This window comes from Neltuma alba, unplaced genomic scaffold (assembly GCF_004799145.2).
Source record: "Neltuma alba isolate B1F8T4 unplaced genomic scaffold, ASM479914v2 tig00011652_pilon, whole genome shotgun sequence".
Taxonomy (NCBI): Eukaryota; Viridiplantae; Streptophyta; class Magnoliopsida; order Fabales; family Fabaceae; genus Neltuma; species Neltuma alba.
This window is the reverse complement of record NW_021636300.1, coordinates 68,912-88,077: the sequence shown is the minus strand read 5'-3', so window position 1 is coordinate 88,077 and position 19,166 is coordinate 68,912. Positions and strand designations below refer to the sequence as shown.

At 36.7% G+C, this 19,166-nt stretch overlaps 2 protein-coding genes across 9 annotated transcripts; one reads left to right on the top strand and one right to left on the bottom strand.

Moving 5' to 3' along the window:
* Positions 1-1,394: 1,394 nt before the first annotated feature.
* LOC114716372 (protein FAR1-RELATED SEQUENCE 5) lies at positions 1,395-5,116 on the top strand. Of its 8 annotated transcripts, XM_028901368.1 has the most exons (5): positions 1,395-1,794; positions 1,880-2,067; positions 2,973-3,172; positions 3,414-3,998; positions 4,468-5,116. In XM_028901368.1, exons 3-5 carry the CDS (start codon positions 3,140-3,142, stop codon positions 4,678-4,680), a joined length of 831 nt encoding a protein of 276 aa, XP_028757201.1. In that variant the 5' UTR covers positions 1,395-1,794; positions 1,880-2,067; positions 2,973-3,139; the 3' UTR covers positions 4,681-5,116. The 8 variants fall into 8 exon arrangements, with proteins under 8 accessions (XP_028757201.1, XP_028757200.1, XP_028757203.1 ...); XM_028901367.1 differs by having other exon boundaries at positions 1,395-1,997; XM_028901370.1 differs by having other exon boundaries at positions 1,395-2,067; positions 2,973-3,075; positions 3,452-3,998.
* Positions 5,117-8,189: 3,073 nt separating this feature from the next.
* Positions 8,190-17,366, bottom strand: LOC114716380 (calreticulin-3-like). The gene is given in 15 exon segments (XM_028901385.1): positions 8,190-8,591; positions 9,200-9,232; positions 10,170-10,253; positions 10,355-10,411; positions 10,495-10,590; positions 12,533-12,600; positions 13,386-13,443; positions 13,529-13,566; positions 13,569-13,614; positions 13,736-13,783; positions 14,604-14,660; positions 14,879-15,137; positions 16,007-16,199; positions 16,424-16,531; positions 17,116-17,366. Coding segments are annotated over 15 exon segments (1,266 nt in total). The 5' UTR covers positions 17,225-17,366; the 3' UTR covers positions 8,190-8,579.
* Between the last annotated feature and the right edge of the window lie 1,800 nt (positions 17,367-19,166).

Genomic DNA, 19,166 nt, shown 5'->3' with positions numbered 1-19,166 from the left:
AAAACCATATTAGCCTGTGGTGGATTCATGAGGCCATTTTGAAGACATAGTTTATATCCATCAAAAACCTTGTAGATACCTTGAACATTACCATTTCAGCATAGAACATCTCTTCCTTGACAAATGGAAACAGGAAGGGAAGCAATCTTATTCCTTACATCTGAAGAATAGAGAAGATTAAAATTCCAGGAACCATATTGTAGAATAAGATCTTTCATAGTCGGTAAAGTAATTGAAGAGATCATATGCATCATTCACTGTAAGCAGCTAAATAGATTGATTGATTTGCCATCCCCAATGCTCCAATATAATCTATTTGACTATCTGTGATTAGATGAACTGCAGTCTTAATCTCATTCTAGATTGGACACTCTGGAAAACAACTCATACTTAAACCGTCATCCAAAGAGACATATTTCAGTTTTACAACCTTAGCAAGCAAAGAAGTGTATGCAGCATTGAAAAGGCATGCCACTGATTTTGCTAGGATGGCCATATTAAAAGCTTCTATCTTTCAAAACCCCATACCACCTTTCAATGCTAGTATGCAGAGTTTATCTCAGAATAATAGATACATCTTCTTTTCAGTAATGTTAACTCCAAAAAAAAAAAAAAGAAGCCATTTTCATATCCAATTTATGATAGAAAGAGACCAACAACTTATAGCTAGCAAGAATATAAACCAATGAGAAAGATAACACTGATTTAATTAGTGTAGCTCTAGTAGTCTGAGAAAACAAAGCTGCTCTCTATGCTTGAAGCTTAGAATCAATCTTATTCGCTATTTCCTCAAAAACCTGTTTCTCATCCCTCCCTAAATCCACATACACCCCTAAGTATTTGTCAATAGAAGCATGAAATTTCATACCTAGAAGGCGAGCCAAGGAATCTTTCAAATTAAGTATTAAGCAAGATTTACACCTATTGACCCTCTGTCCTGTAATATATTCATATTGTTGCAAAACCCGTGACACTATTTGCATATTAGCTTTATCAACCTGTGCAAATAAGATAAGATAGTGTCATCTGCATACATTACATGGGTCAAAGGTAAGGAATCCTGAGAGATCAATAACCCTTTTCATGAACCCGTGCTTTCCTCCAAAGAGATCATTGCAGATAGAACCTTAGCCTCAAAATGAACAAATGCGGAAAAAGAAGGTCCCCTTGACGCAGACCACAAGACGGATGAAAAGACTGAGATAATGAGCCATTAATTAGGATCTGATAAGTTACTGAAGAAATGCAAGACATCAGCATGCGAACCCAAGTGGTCGGGAAGCCCATATGAACTAACAAAGCAGCTTCCTCACCGTTAGATCTATGTAACGGTACAGATTAGCGACCAGGGGACAAACCGATCCTATTAGCTGGATTCTGAACTGGTCGGTGGCCGTGCCTTCCTCTCCTTCTTCGTTTGTTTTCTTTCCCCGAACCTCTTGCCCCATTCCCAACTCTTCAAATTCTATTCTAGGTCTCAGCTTGAACGCGCGCCAACTTGTTCCATACTGATATTCTTTCTGCTAACCTTTCGTTTCCCTTGCTGTTTTTATCTTCATCTGTGAAACTCGTAAGCTTTGTTGAAGTCATGCTCTCTCCCTCCCCCTCTCCCTCTCCCTCTCCCTCGTCTCACATCTGAATAATTTTCGTTTTACCCCTTACCATATTCATTATAATCCTTATTTCTTGATATAACTCACTCTATTCCCGTTTGCGTTTGCGTTTTCCTCTATCTCAATTTTGACCGAGTATTCGTGCGACCCATGCATAATGAAGGGAACTGGAATGCAGCAAGTCTAACTCAGCAGCTCTAACCAGCACGATACTTTTTATGACCGAAAAACATTTTATACTGATCCATTGACCTGTCTCCTCGCAGGTTTTCGCCTTCCACTTATATGCCTTGTATCTGAAGCACTTCAGAAGACATGCGTTCACATATAAGTGATCTCTGTTCTCTTGATATTTGCGGGGGAGATTCATAACCCGTTTGCTGGGTATTTTCTTCCATCTACGTCCTTTTTCACCGCACCTTAATGGACTCGTCTACAAATAACATAGTTTAGGGTAATTAATCTGGTTTTCTTTACTTTGATAACGCTACTTAATTCATCAATATACTCTGTTCTTACAAACCATAAGTAAGATGTTTACGGGACTTTGTGTGTTCAAGAAATTAACCCAAAAAAGAAAGAAAAAAAAAAAACTGAGTGCTAAACATGAATATCAAGGGTAAAATAAGCTGTCTATAATATGCTACTAATGAAATTATAAAACATACTTAAATTAGATTTTCTAATTCAAATTCAATGCTTATCTTCGTTGTTATTTATATGATAGCTTCCTCTATAGGCTCTTAAATCTTTTGAAGTTGTTTCTTCATGTTTCCCAAGTATTGAGGCAATTCAAAATGTTTCAAAATTTATTGGACAAATAAAAGCCAACAATATTGACGTTAAAGAATGGTATGTGTGTAGTATCTTGATCATCCGGCCTTCTCTTTTTCGGATATTAGTAGCCCCTTTTTCTGGTGTATTGGTGCTTCCTATATGACTAGGGTGAGAACTATCGACTGACTAAATATTTGGTTTGGATGGTTTATATATAACACAACAGAGAATAACACAAATGCTAAGGATTAGGCATCTGGGTAATCCTAACTCCCATTTTCCTTGAAACGTTAAAGAAGCTAAAGCAGGCTTGGGCTTATTTACTAACTGGTTTCTGGAGAGTAGCAAGTGATCTTATATTTAGCTTGACAATTAGAAGTCCCAGCAACCAGTCTACTTTAGGAATTTGGGTTCTTGCTGGGGTTGCAACAAAGATAGAAATCAAGGGAAAACAACAAAGGACAAACAGTAGCCCCCCCCCCCCCTCTCAAAAAAAAAAAACCCTTATTTTCTTTGCTTTTTGTGGTTTCAATTTCTCGAAAGTTATATAATTGACAAGTGTTTTTCGTTTGGAGTCTCTAGGTCCAAGAAGGAGGTATAGCTACATATACGGAGATAAGTAAAAGCTTCAGTTCGACAGATTTTATCTTTATTTCTTGGGAGAATTACTGTATAAAGTCTCAAGGAATGAGCATAATTACTCCCATTGACAACATAGCAGTTGGTGATGACAAGTTCCTGTGTCGGAAATGACAATTCCTCACTTGTCATTGAGACTTACTGTTAGTTATTTTTCTTCCCTAGAGCCTCATAGCAATTCTCCCTTATTTCTTGCACCACCCTTGGAGGCTGATCCTAGATAAGAGGCATAAAGTCTTCTTCTTCTTCTTCTTGGGCCAATCTGAGGCATAAGTTAAAGAGGAACCTTTTAGACAGAAAATAATGAACTTTTTAGTAACTTGATGCATAAGTTTCTGATAATGATTGGTTGTAATAATGTGTCGTATTTCCTTTTGTTTTCAGATTATTGTGAAGGATAATCTGTTTTGCATCTGCTGTAGGAGGATGATGGATCACCAATCTGGCCGAGGATTTGATTCAGATGAAAGTGTCTTTGATATGCAAGCAGAAATTAGTGAAAAACCTGACAAATTAGACAAGCTCTCACAAAACCTAGACTTCTTTTCAGGTGAAGATGAACAATCTGTTGCAGATACTTTGGAAAGTGCTGAAACATCAGAGCCATTTGTGGGCATGGAGTTCAATTCAAGAGATGAAGCCAGAGACTTCTACATTGCATACGACAGGCAGATAGGTTTTGCTGTACGAATACATCACAATCGTCGTTCAAGAGTAAATAATCAGGTTATTGGTCAAGATTTTGTATGCTCAAAAGAAGGTTTTCATGGAAAAAAATATGTATATAGAAAAGATAGAGTGCTTCCTTCTCCCCCAGTCACCAGAGAAGGTTGTCAGGCTATGATAAGGTTGGCTTTTCGGGATGGAGGGAGGTGGGTTTTTACCAAATTTGTGGAGGAGCATTGTCATAAACTGATGAGTCCTCGTAAAGTTCCATGGAGAGGATCTGCAAAGCACTTTATTAGCGAGGTAAGTCTCTGGTCAAAGAACGCTACATATGACTAGACGATAATTTATGCATCAAAATTCAGCTTGCTGCCCAAGTTTTATGCTGTTGTTGCCTATGGCCCAAGAAAAGGGGAAAAGGAAGAAAAAGGGTTGATCAAGAAGTACTTGGAAGCTAGTGCAGCTTGAGATTGACTTCTTTTACCTCCTTGAAGGACATTGCCGTTGCATGAACCCTCTTTACTTGAAGGAAAACCTGCTCATATTATCCAACGCACTTTGGATAATATAGAATTGGAAGCTTATGCATGAGAACGGAGTTTTACACCTAGTGGGTTGCCTGTACTGGGTTGGATACTTTGATTCATGTCTAGTTATTATTTATAGTTAGTGTTGAATGCCCACATCCTGTTTGTTTCATTATTACTATTAGTGACTCAAACTTTTCACAATGGATTGTGCAGTCATTGAAGCTTTTAGCATTTAATTGCAGGATGAGAAAGATAAGAGAATTCGTGAACTCTCCCTCGAGTTGTACAATGAAAGGCAAAAATGCAAGAGACGGTGTGCTGCATATGAAAAACAGTTAAATATGATTCTGAACGAGTTGGAAAGGCACACTGAAAACATCTCCAAAAAGATCGCTGATGTAGTCAAAAGTGTGAGAGAGATTGAGGAAGAGAAATCAGATTTAAATGGCTGGTAGTAAGTGCCACGTCTAGCATATTAATCATCAATACCAATCTCCATAACCCCTTTGTCATCTGAAGGATTCAGATGTGGTTACATTATAATCAGGCTGCTTATGATTTTTAGGGGTTATCCATTTGCTGATGCTAATCATATACTGGATGGCGACATGAGCTTCTTTATTTAATATTCGTGCAGAAAAGCTTTCCTCCTGTGACATGTGAGAAGGGTAGCCAGTTGTACGTTCTTACATGGAACTTGACCTTGTCGCATATTTGAATGGATACTTGTATCGTAGTCGCGTTTCCAATTAGGGGTGTCTGTTGTATAAGTGTCCTTGTAGTGTTACATTCTAGCTTTTTTAAAGGTAAAAATTAGTCTGTAAATTTGGTTAGTTGTTTATAAGATCACCCTGTAATCATCATGCGTTTATTATGTTTTTCTTCCCCCCACAGCGTGATCATTTTTTTTTCCCTTGTTCTAATTTTTTGGTTTTTTTTTCTTATATAAAACTTTTTGCGGTCTTCTGTACAGTTGTCATTATTCAGTCCATGTATGGACGAAGCACACTAATTTTAAACCATGAATTTAGGGAGTATTTGGCAACCCTTAAAAATACTTTTAAAAAGTATTTTTTGGTAAAACGAAATTCCTTCACATATTTATTTTGTAAACTATAAAAATATTTTTAAAACTATGATTTGGTTTCTATTTAAATACTTTTTTAGTTGAAATATCAGGAGGAAGCAGACAGTTGTCATGAAGTATTACCTTGTTTTGTAACTTGTGGGTTGTTCTGAGGCTCTGGCGTACTGATGCAAGCAGAGCAGCACACTTTGCTATTGCAAATCATGATAGAGGCCAGCGACTTGACTGTTGAATGGTTGCCCGTGACGTTAAGATTACTAATTCAGAGCAATCAGCGTTAGTACAACTGCACAAGTATTACAGGAAGCAATTTTTTTTTTAGCTGAAGGCCGATGTTTCTTTTTTTTTTTTTTTAAATGGATTGTAATATTGATTTGTGAAAGGTCTGCCTGGCACTTGTAAGCATGTTTCTTGCTAAAATTTCATTCTATATTTAAAATAAATTTTACTTTGATAGATATAGAATTTAATATAAGGATAATTTAGTAACTGTTACTTCTTTAAAACATATATATAAATTTATTTTCTTAAAAATTATAAATTAGAAATTGGTTAACATCATTGGTAGTTCTTACAATTTGATCTAATTTTGCTTTTAGTCTCGTGATTTTAAATCATGAACTTGGTTATAGACTAAAACCAAAATTCGATAAAAGTATAAAGATTATTTATTTAACTCAAATTAAAAAAATTATGAAACTATGAGGAACCAGAATTAATAATTTGAAACTACTATAAAAACTAAAGTTGGATCAAATTATAAAAGCTCGAACTAATATTAATCCAAAACTTTAAATTAACCGAAACATCCAAACAAAAAGGAGAACATGATGCTCATGATGAGCTCATCAAAGTGATGACCCGTGATGTTCATTTACGATGGACCCCTTTCGTCTCACCAGTAATGCCTACGACATGCACATGAGATGTGGGAAAGCAACGCCCCTGTGATGTGTAAGAGTTTTTGTATATAAGTGCCTGTTTGTGATGAAAACTCAAATAATCACATTTCAACCTAAATAAGTGATTTTTTGAAATCCCATTAAACGGTGGTTTTTAATCCCAATCACACGTTTGAGCGTAAACTATTGGGAGTAAGTTTTGCACTTGGAAAATTCTGATAACAATCTAGTAACAAAAATTTCTCCTATCTACCCTTGTTAATAATTATTATTAAATTAAAATTATGTTTAAATAATAACCAGTACTTATAATAATTATAAATAATAACAAATACTTATAAGAATTATACTAAATTATACTTTTCTTGCCTGCTCTTCTTGCTTTTTGATAATTATATATCTACAAGTAATTTTAATAAATGAAATTCAAACAAAAATCAGGAAACATTACTTTTACTTAAAATCACATTTGTGCCTAATCCACAGGGGCATAGTGAAGTGAAATTTATTTTTTTTTTTTTTTTTGGGAAAGACCACAGAACCGTTGCAACTGATAAAGGGCCTCTTGCAAAGGGGAAGAATCATTGCTAGGACACCACGGGGAAAAACAATATGGAAGACCCATATTAGTTCAATCTTTCATCTTCCTCCTCAGTCACCATAATTTGGAACACCGTCATCATCCTCGTCACCATCATTTTAATCAAACGTGGGAAATAGAAACCCTGCCATCATTAAAACTCCAAACCTATCAAGTGCAAGCATCATCAATCAAGCACCACCGCATCCTCCCTAAGACGTCATCAGTGAAGGAGATTGAGGAGGGAGGGGGCAATAGACGTGGACGTCAGATATCGCAGACAGAAGAGGGAGGAGCGACTGAGGTTAAAGAAGCTTCATCTATGCCGGTTCTATAGACTTGTCGTTGCTACCGCTGGTGGAGACTTGCTACCACTGTCATCGCGAGTAGAGCCTTGTCGTCACCGTCACTAGTGGAGAAGAGTTGGTGAGCATGAAGAGGGAACGAGAACCAACAAAGGTGGAGTAGAGAGTCTATCAATTCCATGGAACTAAGATCCATATGGGGAGGCACTCGGTTCTATAGAATTCGATACTTGCAACAACCAATTTCAGTTCCCACCCCAATCCTACTTCTCAGGCTTCAATTCCATGCTAACAAACAGATCATAAAGACACTGCCTTTCATGAACTCCTAACCATCCCATCTCTATTAACATCAGCCTGCACTATCGTATTGCGATCGTTTGTCATTCATCCCTGATACAGCCAAGCGATGCCAAAACAACTGTCAAAGATCTATGCCAAAATTTTGCTTGGCTCAATACAATGAAGGGAGATATTCGCCGATGCTAATAATGCCTTGGGAAAATGATCCAAAAAAAAGAGTAAGAAATTACTAAATTTCAAATCAATTTTAGTACTATTTTTTATTTAGCGTCGACAACACTAAATTTACAAATGACTTATTTGACATTCAACACTTTGTAACTTTTTTTTTTTTTTAATCATGTTCTCTAATACCTTTGGAAGCCTGCCCCCAACCTGAGCGGGGCCTGCCGTGGCCAAGTCTACATCACAATGGTACCACGCTTCTGTGTATAACTAGCCTAACCTTCGAAACCAATATCATGGACCACAGACCACGATTCTCATGATTCCAAATATTTCCCTGGAGGGAAGCAAAAATTTGTTAACCTTAACCTTAGGCATAATAAGGTTCACATTTTCCTTGGCATAGGCAATAATGGGTTACTGAAAATCTGACCAAGTATCCCGCGAAGGCACCAAAATTATTTGCATTTTCCATTCATAATCATTCTCTTGATACTTTGCAAGAATTGGCCCCCACTTTAACTATGCTCTTTCATGCACAGAAGGCCGTCAATTTCCTCACAATAATCAAATCTCCTTCATATTTGTGCTAAGCTTTCAAGCATTTGACCCCTAGTTCATCAAGATTCGGCCTCAGAATAATATTATTAATGATTGCCGATTAATGATTCATGAAAGCTTATCTGACGTAGGACTCACAACAAGCGCAACTGTTATATATGTACGAGAGAGGGGGGGAGAGAGAGAGAGAGAGAGAGCAAACGCAACTGTAATACAATACTACAGAAATCAAGCTGAGGTCCACATTCACATTTCAGTACAGCAGCTAGTTATGGTTAGTCCAATCGCAGCTTTGATCCTGCAATACACAACACTAGAGAAACGGAAAAGATGGCATTAATAATAGCAGCAATTATGCAGACAGACCATATTCTGGAGAGCAAGAGCCAGGGTCCTAATTTGAGCTTTCCCACTTGCAATACATCGAAGCAGTTCAATCAGGAAGCACGTTTCAAAGCTCATCCTGCAAGACCAGGGATATGCATATTCATGAGTGCTGTTGATGGTTATCGCAAGTGCAGAATATAACTGAAGCGTACAAGTTTTTTATTTGTGCTCATTGTCTGCTTAGGCGTCAGAAAGTGCATGAACAAATCAACAAAGTCATCTAATATTACTACAGTTTCCATCATTACATATCTTATCACTTTGTAATCCGAAACAACATTAACAGACATTACCAAAGGTCTAGCTGCCATCGTCCAATCTTTCAAAAGGCATACATCATAATAATGGTTCACCTGCCGGTTACATCTGTATTTGGTGCACCAGGTGCATTCTATTCATGAGCAAATGCGTGGCTCTAATTAGATTTAAGTTTGGCATAAGGCACATCTTGCTAATCCTGTATGTATTTCTCTGTGCAAATGTATTCTTTGTTTTGCAGGTTTGACAAGAATGGTGGTTTTTTGGAATGGCAACTAAGCATGGACTGACAAATACCCGCTCCATCCCAAGTCAACTAGCAACGTTAAGTCTTAGCAACAACAAATTAATGTTATTTCAACGTGGAAACTACGCAAAGCAATAAAGTATTTCACATTAATTTCCATTAGAGAGCTTTGGGCTTACGTGGTAATCGTCCATGTAATCATGGGGATCCGGCTGCAAAACAAAGTTCAGGAGTAAGATCAACGTCGGGAAGTAAGATGTAATGTAAAGCTACTTAATATGATGGCTACATAACATGTAACCAAAGAAGTATTTACGACACTGGCTATGAAACTACCATATGAATCAAATAGCTAGAACAGATGAGCAAGCTCTCAAGTCATGAGACAACCTTTTCACAATTTTGCTTTGTTTTGTTCCCCCCCGCCCTTTTTGGCTTAATATAATTTCTAGTCTCCCAAGTTTACTCTCATTTTGGTTTTGGTCTCTCAAATTTTAAGTCATAGGTTTTGGTCCTTCAAGTTTCACTGTAATTTAAAGCATTGGTCCTTATAATCTAATAAAAACTTGGACCATTTTGCCCCTTAAGAGACCAAAACCTATGGTTTGAAATCTGAGGGACCAAAACCAAAATGAGAGCAAACTCGAGAGACTGTAGATTATATTAACCCCTTTTTTTTGGGGTGTCAACAATTTTGTTGATAATTTGCTTAAATATTTAACCGCTGGTGTTGGCTCCTCATTTCCTCTCTCCCCCCGCCTAGTTTTGTTTGTCTACCCTCTAATTGTTTGAAGAAGAGTATTTAAGCACAATAAGCAAATAATTGCAAGTTAACCATCATCCTAAATCTCTCCTCAAACATATATGACAAAACACAAGGACCAACGGCTTGAATTCCACCTTACCCTATGTCTGTGACTAAGGTACTTCTCATCACACAAGATTCAAGTAGAAATCTAAAACTGTACAACAGAATTGGCATGACAAAATAGAGTGAGTTCCTCACATTTATATAGAGCTGGGATAAACTACGCGGTTCACAGCTTGTGAATAGTTTGGCCTCATACTTTATTTATATCTTATATTGAATATTGATACATAAATGCAACCAAGGATAAAGCAGTGAAGAACAATTATGGTAAAGTATACCCTTCTATGGCGCCGCCTATCTTGATATCTATGATCCCTCTCCCTTCTCCTCTTTTCACCTTCCTCTCTTGCTCTCCGCGCCTCCTATGTAATCATTAAAAATCAAATGGTAACCATCAGGAGTAATGTAAGTTTAGTGAACGTCAGATCAGGGTAGTGCTCAAGCATGGGCTTTGGTCATCAACCTCTTCTTCTTCAGCTCTTCTTTCTTTTTCTGCTTCTTCAAAGGCTTCTTTTTCTGCCTGTAATCATACACATAATAAGAACACTAAGACCTCAATGCCTTTAAAATAATAACAAATACAAACAGAAAGAAAATTCTTACCTCTCTATTATTAGCCATAAAATTTTCCACAACCTGTTTTGCATACTGTGGGTCATCACAAATTAAGATATTGTCGTAGACTGAACCGGCCTTAACCTGAAAACTCAAATTATCAAAATTACCAGGATTCAAATAGACATAGCATCTTAATTATTCAAGTTTTACTTCAAGTTCTAATCATTTGTCAGTTATGCAACTTGAAAGTCTAATCTATGTTCTTGGGACATCCAGCTACAAAAGGCCGAAGGGAATGTTGACGAGGTAGTCTATTGTGGGTAGCTTGCTCACATGATTCTGAGGTATCAAGTGTGAGAACGGGGGTGAGAGTAAGACAGTCAGTGGAGAACATATTATGGGCTGGGGTGTGAACCCGGGCTGGGGCTTCAGAAAAGCCTTCAAATCAGTGCCTCCTTCATTCTCATGTTTTGAAAGTTTGCCGAGCCTTGCCGCTCCTTTTTCAACAATTCAATGCTTTCCCTCCATTCCCCTTGAATTGACTGCTCTGATACAAATCTGATGGAACCCAAACCAATTATTTATAAAACGAGGCCATTATATCCCTGTCCAAACCACTAGGAGCCATATGCGACTACAGTAGAAAATGAAAGATGTTCAGCAAGCAAAGGGAGAGTGCAAGATGACAGAGTTATCAAAGTTTTGCAAATGAAGTCTGGAGCAAGTTAGAAGCTGAGGAAGAGTAACAACGCCAGGCAAAACAAGTTGGGAGAAGAGAAATCAGAAGGGGGCGGACATGTTGCTGGGCTGGTGGCCTGTGAGAAGAGGTCAAAAGAAGAGGTAGAACCAGCCAATGACAAATCTGATCCTTTACCAATCTCAAAACAACATGGGTTTTTGATCAAGTAGAATTAGTTAGATAGGGCAGAAGTACAAAACTGAATAGAGGCAGAGACTTGGATAGGTTCTTAACTCATTCAATTAAGTTCACCCGAGCCCTATACAACACTAATTATAACAACTGAGAGCTGCTGGACTTGACCGAAATAAAGTGGAGTAGAAACCCTAATCTGTAAAAGACTTAAGGCTGCAATGCAGCGTTATGAGCCAAAAAAGAAGCCTTCCTACCCAATTTCAGGTGTTTGCCACATAAACAATGTTGGAGAGCAAAAGGGACCAAAAATCCTCTTCTTGTGATGATGAAAACAGGGATGCCGTATGAGAATCACAATCAACCTCTTCATTTGTTATTTATGGCAGAAAAGCACAATGAAGAAGATGGAAAGGGAAAAAGCAATGAAAAAGGAGAATCTTCTCTAAACTACAAATGCCATGATCATAGTGGATCCCCTTATTTCATCATTTGTTCTAGGAGTTCCACATAAACACAATCAGCTTTTACAGGAGCCAAAGATAATGCTCTGGCAAATTGACAGCGTTCAGATTAGGGAAAATGTAATGATATGAATGGCAAGCAAGCGAAAGAATGTTGATCGGTTTGTGTATGCTATAAAGCAGATGAAGTTCCCGTATTGCTGCAGCTGGAATAAATATTAAAGGTTAAAATAGAGGGAGATGGAGCTCAATTTTTTGCAGATGATGATCAGGATCTTCATAGAAATCATTGGCTTGACGTGGAGAATATATTGTGGGTTGATGTGGAGGGAAAAGGGGGCATGTGAAATCATTTGACTTGTTGGGGAGTCTTTTGTCCCTCAAATGCCAGAGGGTAACTTTCGCTTACAGTTTATGTTCCTACAGTAATTGCCTATGGTTGCTGGTTGTAGTGGACAGAGATATAGTAGGTTTCTTTTATAAATTAGATCATCTTTGGTTTGAGTTCTATCAACAACCTAAACTGTGATTAAACCGACTGACCGACTCACTTCTTTTTTTTTATTTCTTTTTCTTTTGGGGGGGGGGGGCGAGGGGGTTGTGGACTTGCCTGCCCAGTACTGATTGCTGATACTGTCAGCTTAACATACCAAAGAGCAAAATGCTTCTTTTCTTTTTAAAGAGAAGTATGACATCTAATTATGTTTCTTTGCATTGGAAGACACAAAAGGAAAGACATAACACCAACCTGCCACACTTCGATACCCACATACTTAATTGGTTTCAAAACATAAAGGTCAGGATCATCCTCAAATTCTGCAGTAAAAAGGAAACATAAGTTAGTTTACAGTCCACACATTTAAACTGAACTACACCAGAAGTTGTGCATAAGATTATATACAAGATTATATATGGTCTCGTAAATGCAAAGGAAGCAACAGGAGTGCCACTACCAAAATACTCTATCCACTTCATATTAACTATCACAAAAACAATTTTTATGGAGACCAATGAAATCAGTGAATAACATCAGATTTCGTATGATTAATCTACTACTTTCCTAAATGCCCTTAGTCTTTTTTTAAATAAATATTACTCCGAATTTAATGATTCTAGAAATATTAAACTAACAACAGGCAAAACAGGAAATGAAAAAAATTAATGCATTCTTCGAATCTAAAATTGACAAGTATTATGAAATGTGGAAAACAACATTTCTGTTACAAATAACATGAAATGGAGAGAGTATCTGATTTGTTTGTAAGATCACGTTTATGATCTAAATTATTTGGCTACCATAAAAATTAGCAAAATTACAAAGGCAACATTTTATAAAATAACTTCATGTCTAATCCAACTTCCCTCATCCCATGGCATTTGAAAAGACTTCTTAACTATCATACGTTAAAATCACTTAAATACGTACAGTTAAACACATGTTAAATTGGCTACTTCACGCATGTTTAAATAATTACAATGCCTCAAATGCATAAGAGCTTAAGCCACTTTCCCTTATCACTCATTTAAATCTTTAAAGCCTAGTTAAGCAGGTGTCAATTTTTTTCTCTACTTTCAGCTAACTGATATCACCCGAAGTCTACCTGGGTTATCAATCCATGGAATCTTCCACTTTCCCTTGTAGTTGGGGTTCTTGATTTTCTGTAGTACAGAAAATCTTAAAAAAAATTAGACATCATGGTCTAAGAGTATATATAAAAGTTTTAATATGAGTAGCTTAAAGTACCTTGCGTTTCCAAGGTCCTTTATATGCCGGATTAGGAATTTTGGGGGCTTCCATATTCCATCATCTTCCTCATCCCAATCAGCAGGCTACTCAAAGAAAAATAAAAAACAATACAATATTTTTATGACTGTTAATATGATCCCACTATCCAAAGACACAAAGTTTCTTTTTTTGTTTTTCAGTTTGGTGTATGAGCATGAAAAAAACCTTCTTGGCTTTTGGATCAGGGATCTCAGCTGGAATTGAATCATAACCCTGTAATATCAAAGAAGAAGAAGAAGCACAAACATGAAATAAACCACTGACAGTAAGCTAGACAAATAAAACTACATAGTTCACAATCTTTCTATCCCTACTTGTTTTATATTGCTCTGTTTGGTTGAATTGATATCATGCATCAAACTTATTATTAAGGTGATAATCAAATATCTTAAGTTTACTTGGATTTGACGTTGTGCATCTAGTTTTACCACGTTGATACAAGATTTGAGTGCCAAACAAGTCTCTTCACCCCTCCACCAAGGGATTCTTATCCCTAGTTACACAGCTACATGAGCCATTAGCCCTGACCCAATGGTTGAGGCCCATCATGCTACAGCTACCTATGTTGCCCTTTGCTGTGCTCAGCAAGAGAGGAAAGCCAACATATTAAAGCGTTCTTCCCTATTATTAGATTTCTAGGTAGAATGGGATCATCTTGAAGGCCTTAAATGCTCAGGAACATTCCCTCTAAAGAGGGTCTAACAAATATGTAGAGGAAAGCCTTCCCATATTGATAATCTTGTTTGTTTCAACTTTGCTTTCTTTTATATATCTCTTAAGGAGGATATCAGCTGCTCTGCCGCTTTAATGATAGTTATTTCTTGTACCTGATAGTTATTTCTCACAAGAAAAAAAATATAGAAGGCAACAGGAAAATTCATATTATGATAGGAGTTCTTCAATAAGATGGGATCAAGGCTTATCGTGTAAGCATGCACCAGCAATGATGTAGGTGATTTGATAATCAAGAATATGAAAATTACATGCCACAGCTTGACTTTTTGAAAAACAGGGGTGGGGGTTTATCAAGTACCTCAGGCTTAACATCATTAGGATCTTCAATGTACTCTCTATCGTCCCAATCAGATGGCTACAAAAAAACCAAAAAAAAGAAGAAGAAAAAGATATTTTTACATGTCAGATAGATTGAAGGTGCATAAAAAGACTTAGATATCTCCAGCAATCAATCAAACAAAAACATCCAAACTTGAGTCAAATTTCCAAATTTTGTTTTGAAAGCATCGGACATTCAGTTACTTAGCCATCCTTGCACTGTGCCAAAACCTAAGAATCATCCGGACATTGTACCTTTTTTGCATTTGCATCCTTGATTTTTCGTGGAGGAAGGATGTCCCAATCTGAATACATGCTTCCAAAATCTCTTTCTCGATTGTCAACAAGGATACTATAAGAGGCATCAGGCCTTAGAATAAATGTATAGAAATGAGTCAATTTGTCTGTTTCACACTGAAGATCTTTCTTAATAGGGTAGTTCTGCCCCTGGTATGATACTATGACATGGAGCTTTTTAGTCTGTGAGCCACATATATCTGGTCCAAACATGAAACTGCATAAAAGGGTATCAGCTGAGTTCGCACTACATATAAAGCAGTATAGTGAGGAGTAAGAGATTAGCAAGAACATCAATAAAGGGAAGCAAAATTTAGGTTGGTGTTCAAACATTAAATAACTTGAGTTCCACTTCTCCAGGTAAGTTTGCAATGTATACATCTTTAAATGTACAAAAAGTAGCCAACTATAGCTATACGGCCAATTCTACAGGCATGAGATTAATATGTCTTTCTTACTAGTTAGACATCTTCTCTTGTATCCCAGTTTGTCTTTGATGCTATTGGGCCCTTTCAACCTTATGGGGAAAAATTACATGGGGAATGGAGCAGATGGGCCCGTTAAGGATCAAACAGACAAAAGGGGAAATGTAACTAACTCCGGCTTTTAGAGGAGAGAGAAGTGAACTGTAGGGGTATATCTGGGTAGTCACCTAGTTGGCCCCATGAGGCAGGTGGAAACAATACATATTGTACGTGTGGACATTACCTTGATGAACAATTACAATACTGGAATATACACTGGTGGACATTACTTTTATAAGCATTGAAAAGGAAAAAAAAATGTCGTAGGTTACCATAACTGTTTACATCATGAGCCTGTCTACGAGCCATATTAAATAAATAAATAAAGGAGAGGAGGAGGGGGAAGAGGAAAATGAAGAAGAAACAGGATGTGCATAAAGTTCAATCAATGTGGTTGTCAACAACGATGAAATATTGAGCTAACTTAAGCATATCCTTCAAATTGGATCTTATTAAAGATTATATATAGATTGAAGAATTTCAAGTGTAAACTAAAATCCAATGAAATTTTCACCAAAAAAAAAAAATCCAATGAAAAGAGTGACATAAGAAAATGGCAGACCTATAAGGAGTATCACCACCAAATTTCTTCTGATTGACATAGCCAGAAAGAAGTTTCAAGTAACCACCACCACATTCAATGTCCTGCTCAAATTTAATTGAATACTGGACCACTAGAGTTCTGTTCTTATTGCTGAACTCTGGAATCTTTGCGGATATTGCAAAATGCTTGGCGTCACTAAATGTCTGGATACCTGCAAGCGTTTTAGGATAAATAAGACCAACCATAAATAACACTCAGGGGAACGCCGATGTACAAGATTACACGTACAAAGAACCTAAGAACGCAGTTCTTTTTCCTTGTTCCTCTTTCAGTGTACCAAAATGTCCTGAATTTGAAACTTCAATGCTAATCGTATTAATCTAGATAATTTTATGCATTCGAGTAAGAATTTTATAGATGACAATGAACGGATACCTTTATCATCGGGATCTCCTGACCACTTTCCTGCCGTATGCTTGAAAGTACCTGCCTTTCCTTCGCTCCTTTTCCAGTCGGATAAAACCCAATGGCTCTTCCAACCATCTGTTTTTTTTTTTAAAGAGAGTTCAAAAAACCAGTTAAAAAAAATCCTATGTTGAATCGAGAAAACCAACTGAAGCAAGCAAATATGATAGATAGACGTAGAGAGAGAGTGAGAGACCATTGATATTTGCTACAAACTGAAGCCAGGGAGTAGGGAATTTAGTTTATCTATTGATATTTTGTTGTCGAACACGAAAACAGGTAAAATAGCGTCTTGTTGACTGAGAACAGAATGAAAAATGATAGGCACACACTCGAGCACAAGTGAACAGGAACAGGGACAGAAATAATTGAAGATCTTCTACCTACGGCTGCTTAAGTCAGACTCACTGAAACATCAGATTCGGGATTCTAAATTGGCATGGATCATTTAGAGAGATAAACTATGGCTGCAATAAAAAATCTTACTTTCCCACGAGTAAACTAGACGACCAAGTAACAGCCAAAGAAGACTAAAATATTTGGACAGCAAAATAACGTCGCACGGAAACTCAGATGTGAATTGATCTATTAAGCAGATGGTTTTTATCTTCTGTGCAAAAAGAGCTAGGAAGAAGTCAGTCAAATGGAGTTAGGAAGATCACCTTGGAATCTCTCCTCAAAAAGAATGTCCGAGAAGGCAAATTCAAAGAGGAAAGAAGAGTGCACAGCTAGGAGCAAAAGGAGGGGAAGCTTAGGCTTAAGATCAGACATCTCATTATTTCCTTCTTCAATCTTCAGGCAGCACTGGCAGAAGACAGCAGCCGTAAAAGTTGCTTTAAATAAAGCGTTTCATGTGAGAAAGAGAACTTTATTTATTCAACTTATAGTACTTTCTAGAACATCATATACTTTTGAAGTGTTGGGGCAGTGCACTCATGAGTCATGACCTCATCGCCGAGGGCGACCACAGCCTCCCTCTTTTTCTCTATTTATTGAAAGTCTGGAAGACTGGAATGCGTTTGGTAGCATGTCGCCCTGAACGGGTATATATATTAATGGAAAAATTACTGTCAGTTTTGACAAAAGACAATTAATTTTAAAAAAATTCTTAAAAATCTCGAAATGATTCTGAAATCTCCAGAGATATGTGTGTAATTAATTATAATTATGAAATTACTTATTTACTCCATTGATTTTATTGCAGCAATTTATTTACAACCTTAACAGTGGCTGTTGACAATCCGAGAAGAAGTGGTTGATAACATTGACAGTGCTTCTGACAAATCACTCTGTGGGATACCAGGGGCATTGCCAAGGTTGTTAATCAACTCTCCTCGAGTTGTCAACAGTCACTATTGAGGTTGTAAATGAATTACATCGGGTTCAAATTAATGGGGGTAAAGAGGTAATTTTATAATTACAATTAATTACACACAGATCCTTAGGGACTTAAGAATCATTTCGGGATTTTCAGGGACTTTTTTTGAAATTAATTGTCTTCTATAAGACTTGAGTATAATTTTTCCTATATTTATCTATCATCTTCTCCCTAGAAAATGTGCACACTCCAGACGGATCCAAATTCATGGATCCGACGGAGTATATATTAATAGATTACGGGTAATATATGACTTATGATCACTTAATTTTTAGTCAAATCTCAATGATAGCGCGGAGACTGGAGAGTCGTTTTTCACTTGCTTTTTACGGTCAAGGGTCAACCAAGCATAATGAAGATTTGGGTGTCCAAAGTCAACATCTTCGATTCCGTTAAAAAGAAAGAGGAAAAAAATTTAAGGAAAAAGAAAAGAAAAGGCCAAATCTTCCTTAATGCATTCTACTATTTTAGATTGTATGAAAAGAAAATTAATATTTTAGTGATTTAACTTTCAACTCACTTACAATACAGTTTTTTAAGTATAAATTGGTGGGACTCAATTCTTCTATTTTTAATTTAGTTAAAACTCAGTTCTTATTTCTTAAAAAAAATCATTATCAACCGAATTTGTAACTTAATCATCCAATGTGTCCCCCAAGTCAAATAGCTTGCAAAGGATAAACATGACCAACACGATAGACGAAGAAGGAAGGACTATAGGCATCATTATATTAATAGATTATGGGTATAAGAACTATTCTCTCCATTTCAAATATTAGGCATTTTTGCCTGAAAACAGTTATGTAGTCGATTTTTTTTTCTTATATATAAATACATAGAGAATGATCAATAGATATTGATCTTTTAACTTTTTTTAAATAAGAAGTCTTGAATTTGAATCTCTTGAAAGATGCTTTTCAGAGAGATACACTCAGTCATATAAGATACACAGAGAATGGACTGCATCAATAAAAAGGGATAAGTGATTTTAATATACTCTTAAGGACGAGTTAGGAAAAAAGAAACTAATTACCCTTAAAAATCCATATAATGCCTTGCTCATGAAGTAAAGGTAATATAGTGCACCGACACCATATAATCTCTCACAATCGGGCAATGCTTTTCTTTTTACGATGTTATTTTTAAATAATCAACGGTGACTCAATTGTTAGTGTAGGTTAGAACATCTTTTTTGACCCAGCTAAATAATCAACGTTGACTCAGTCGAGGCCACGTTATTTTTAGTTGTAAAGGAATAAAAAGGAAACTAATACTACCTCCGGTCCTAATTATAAGACCCAGTTGACTTATTTGAGGGGATTAAGGAAGTAAGTT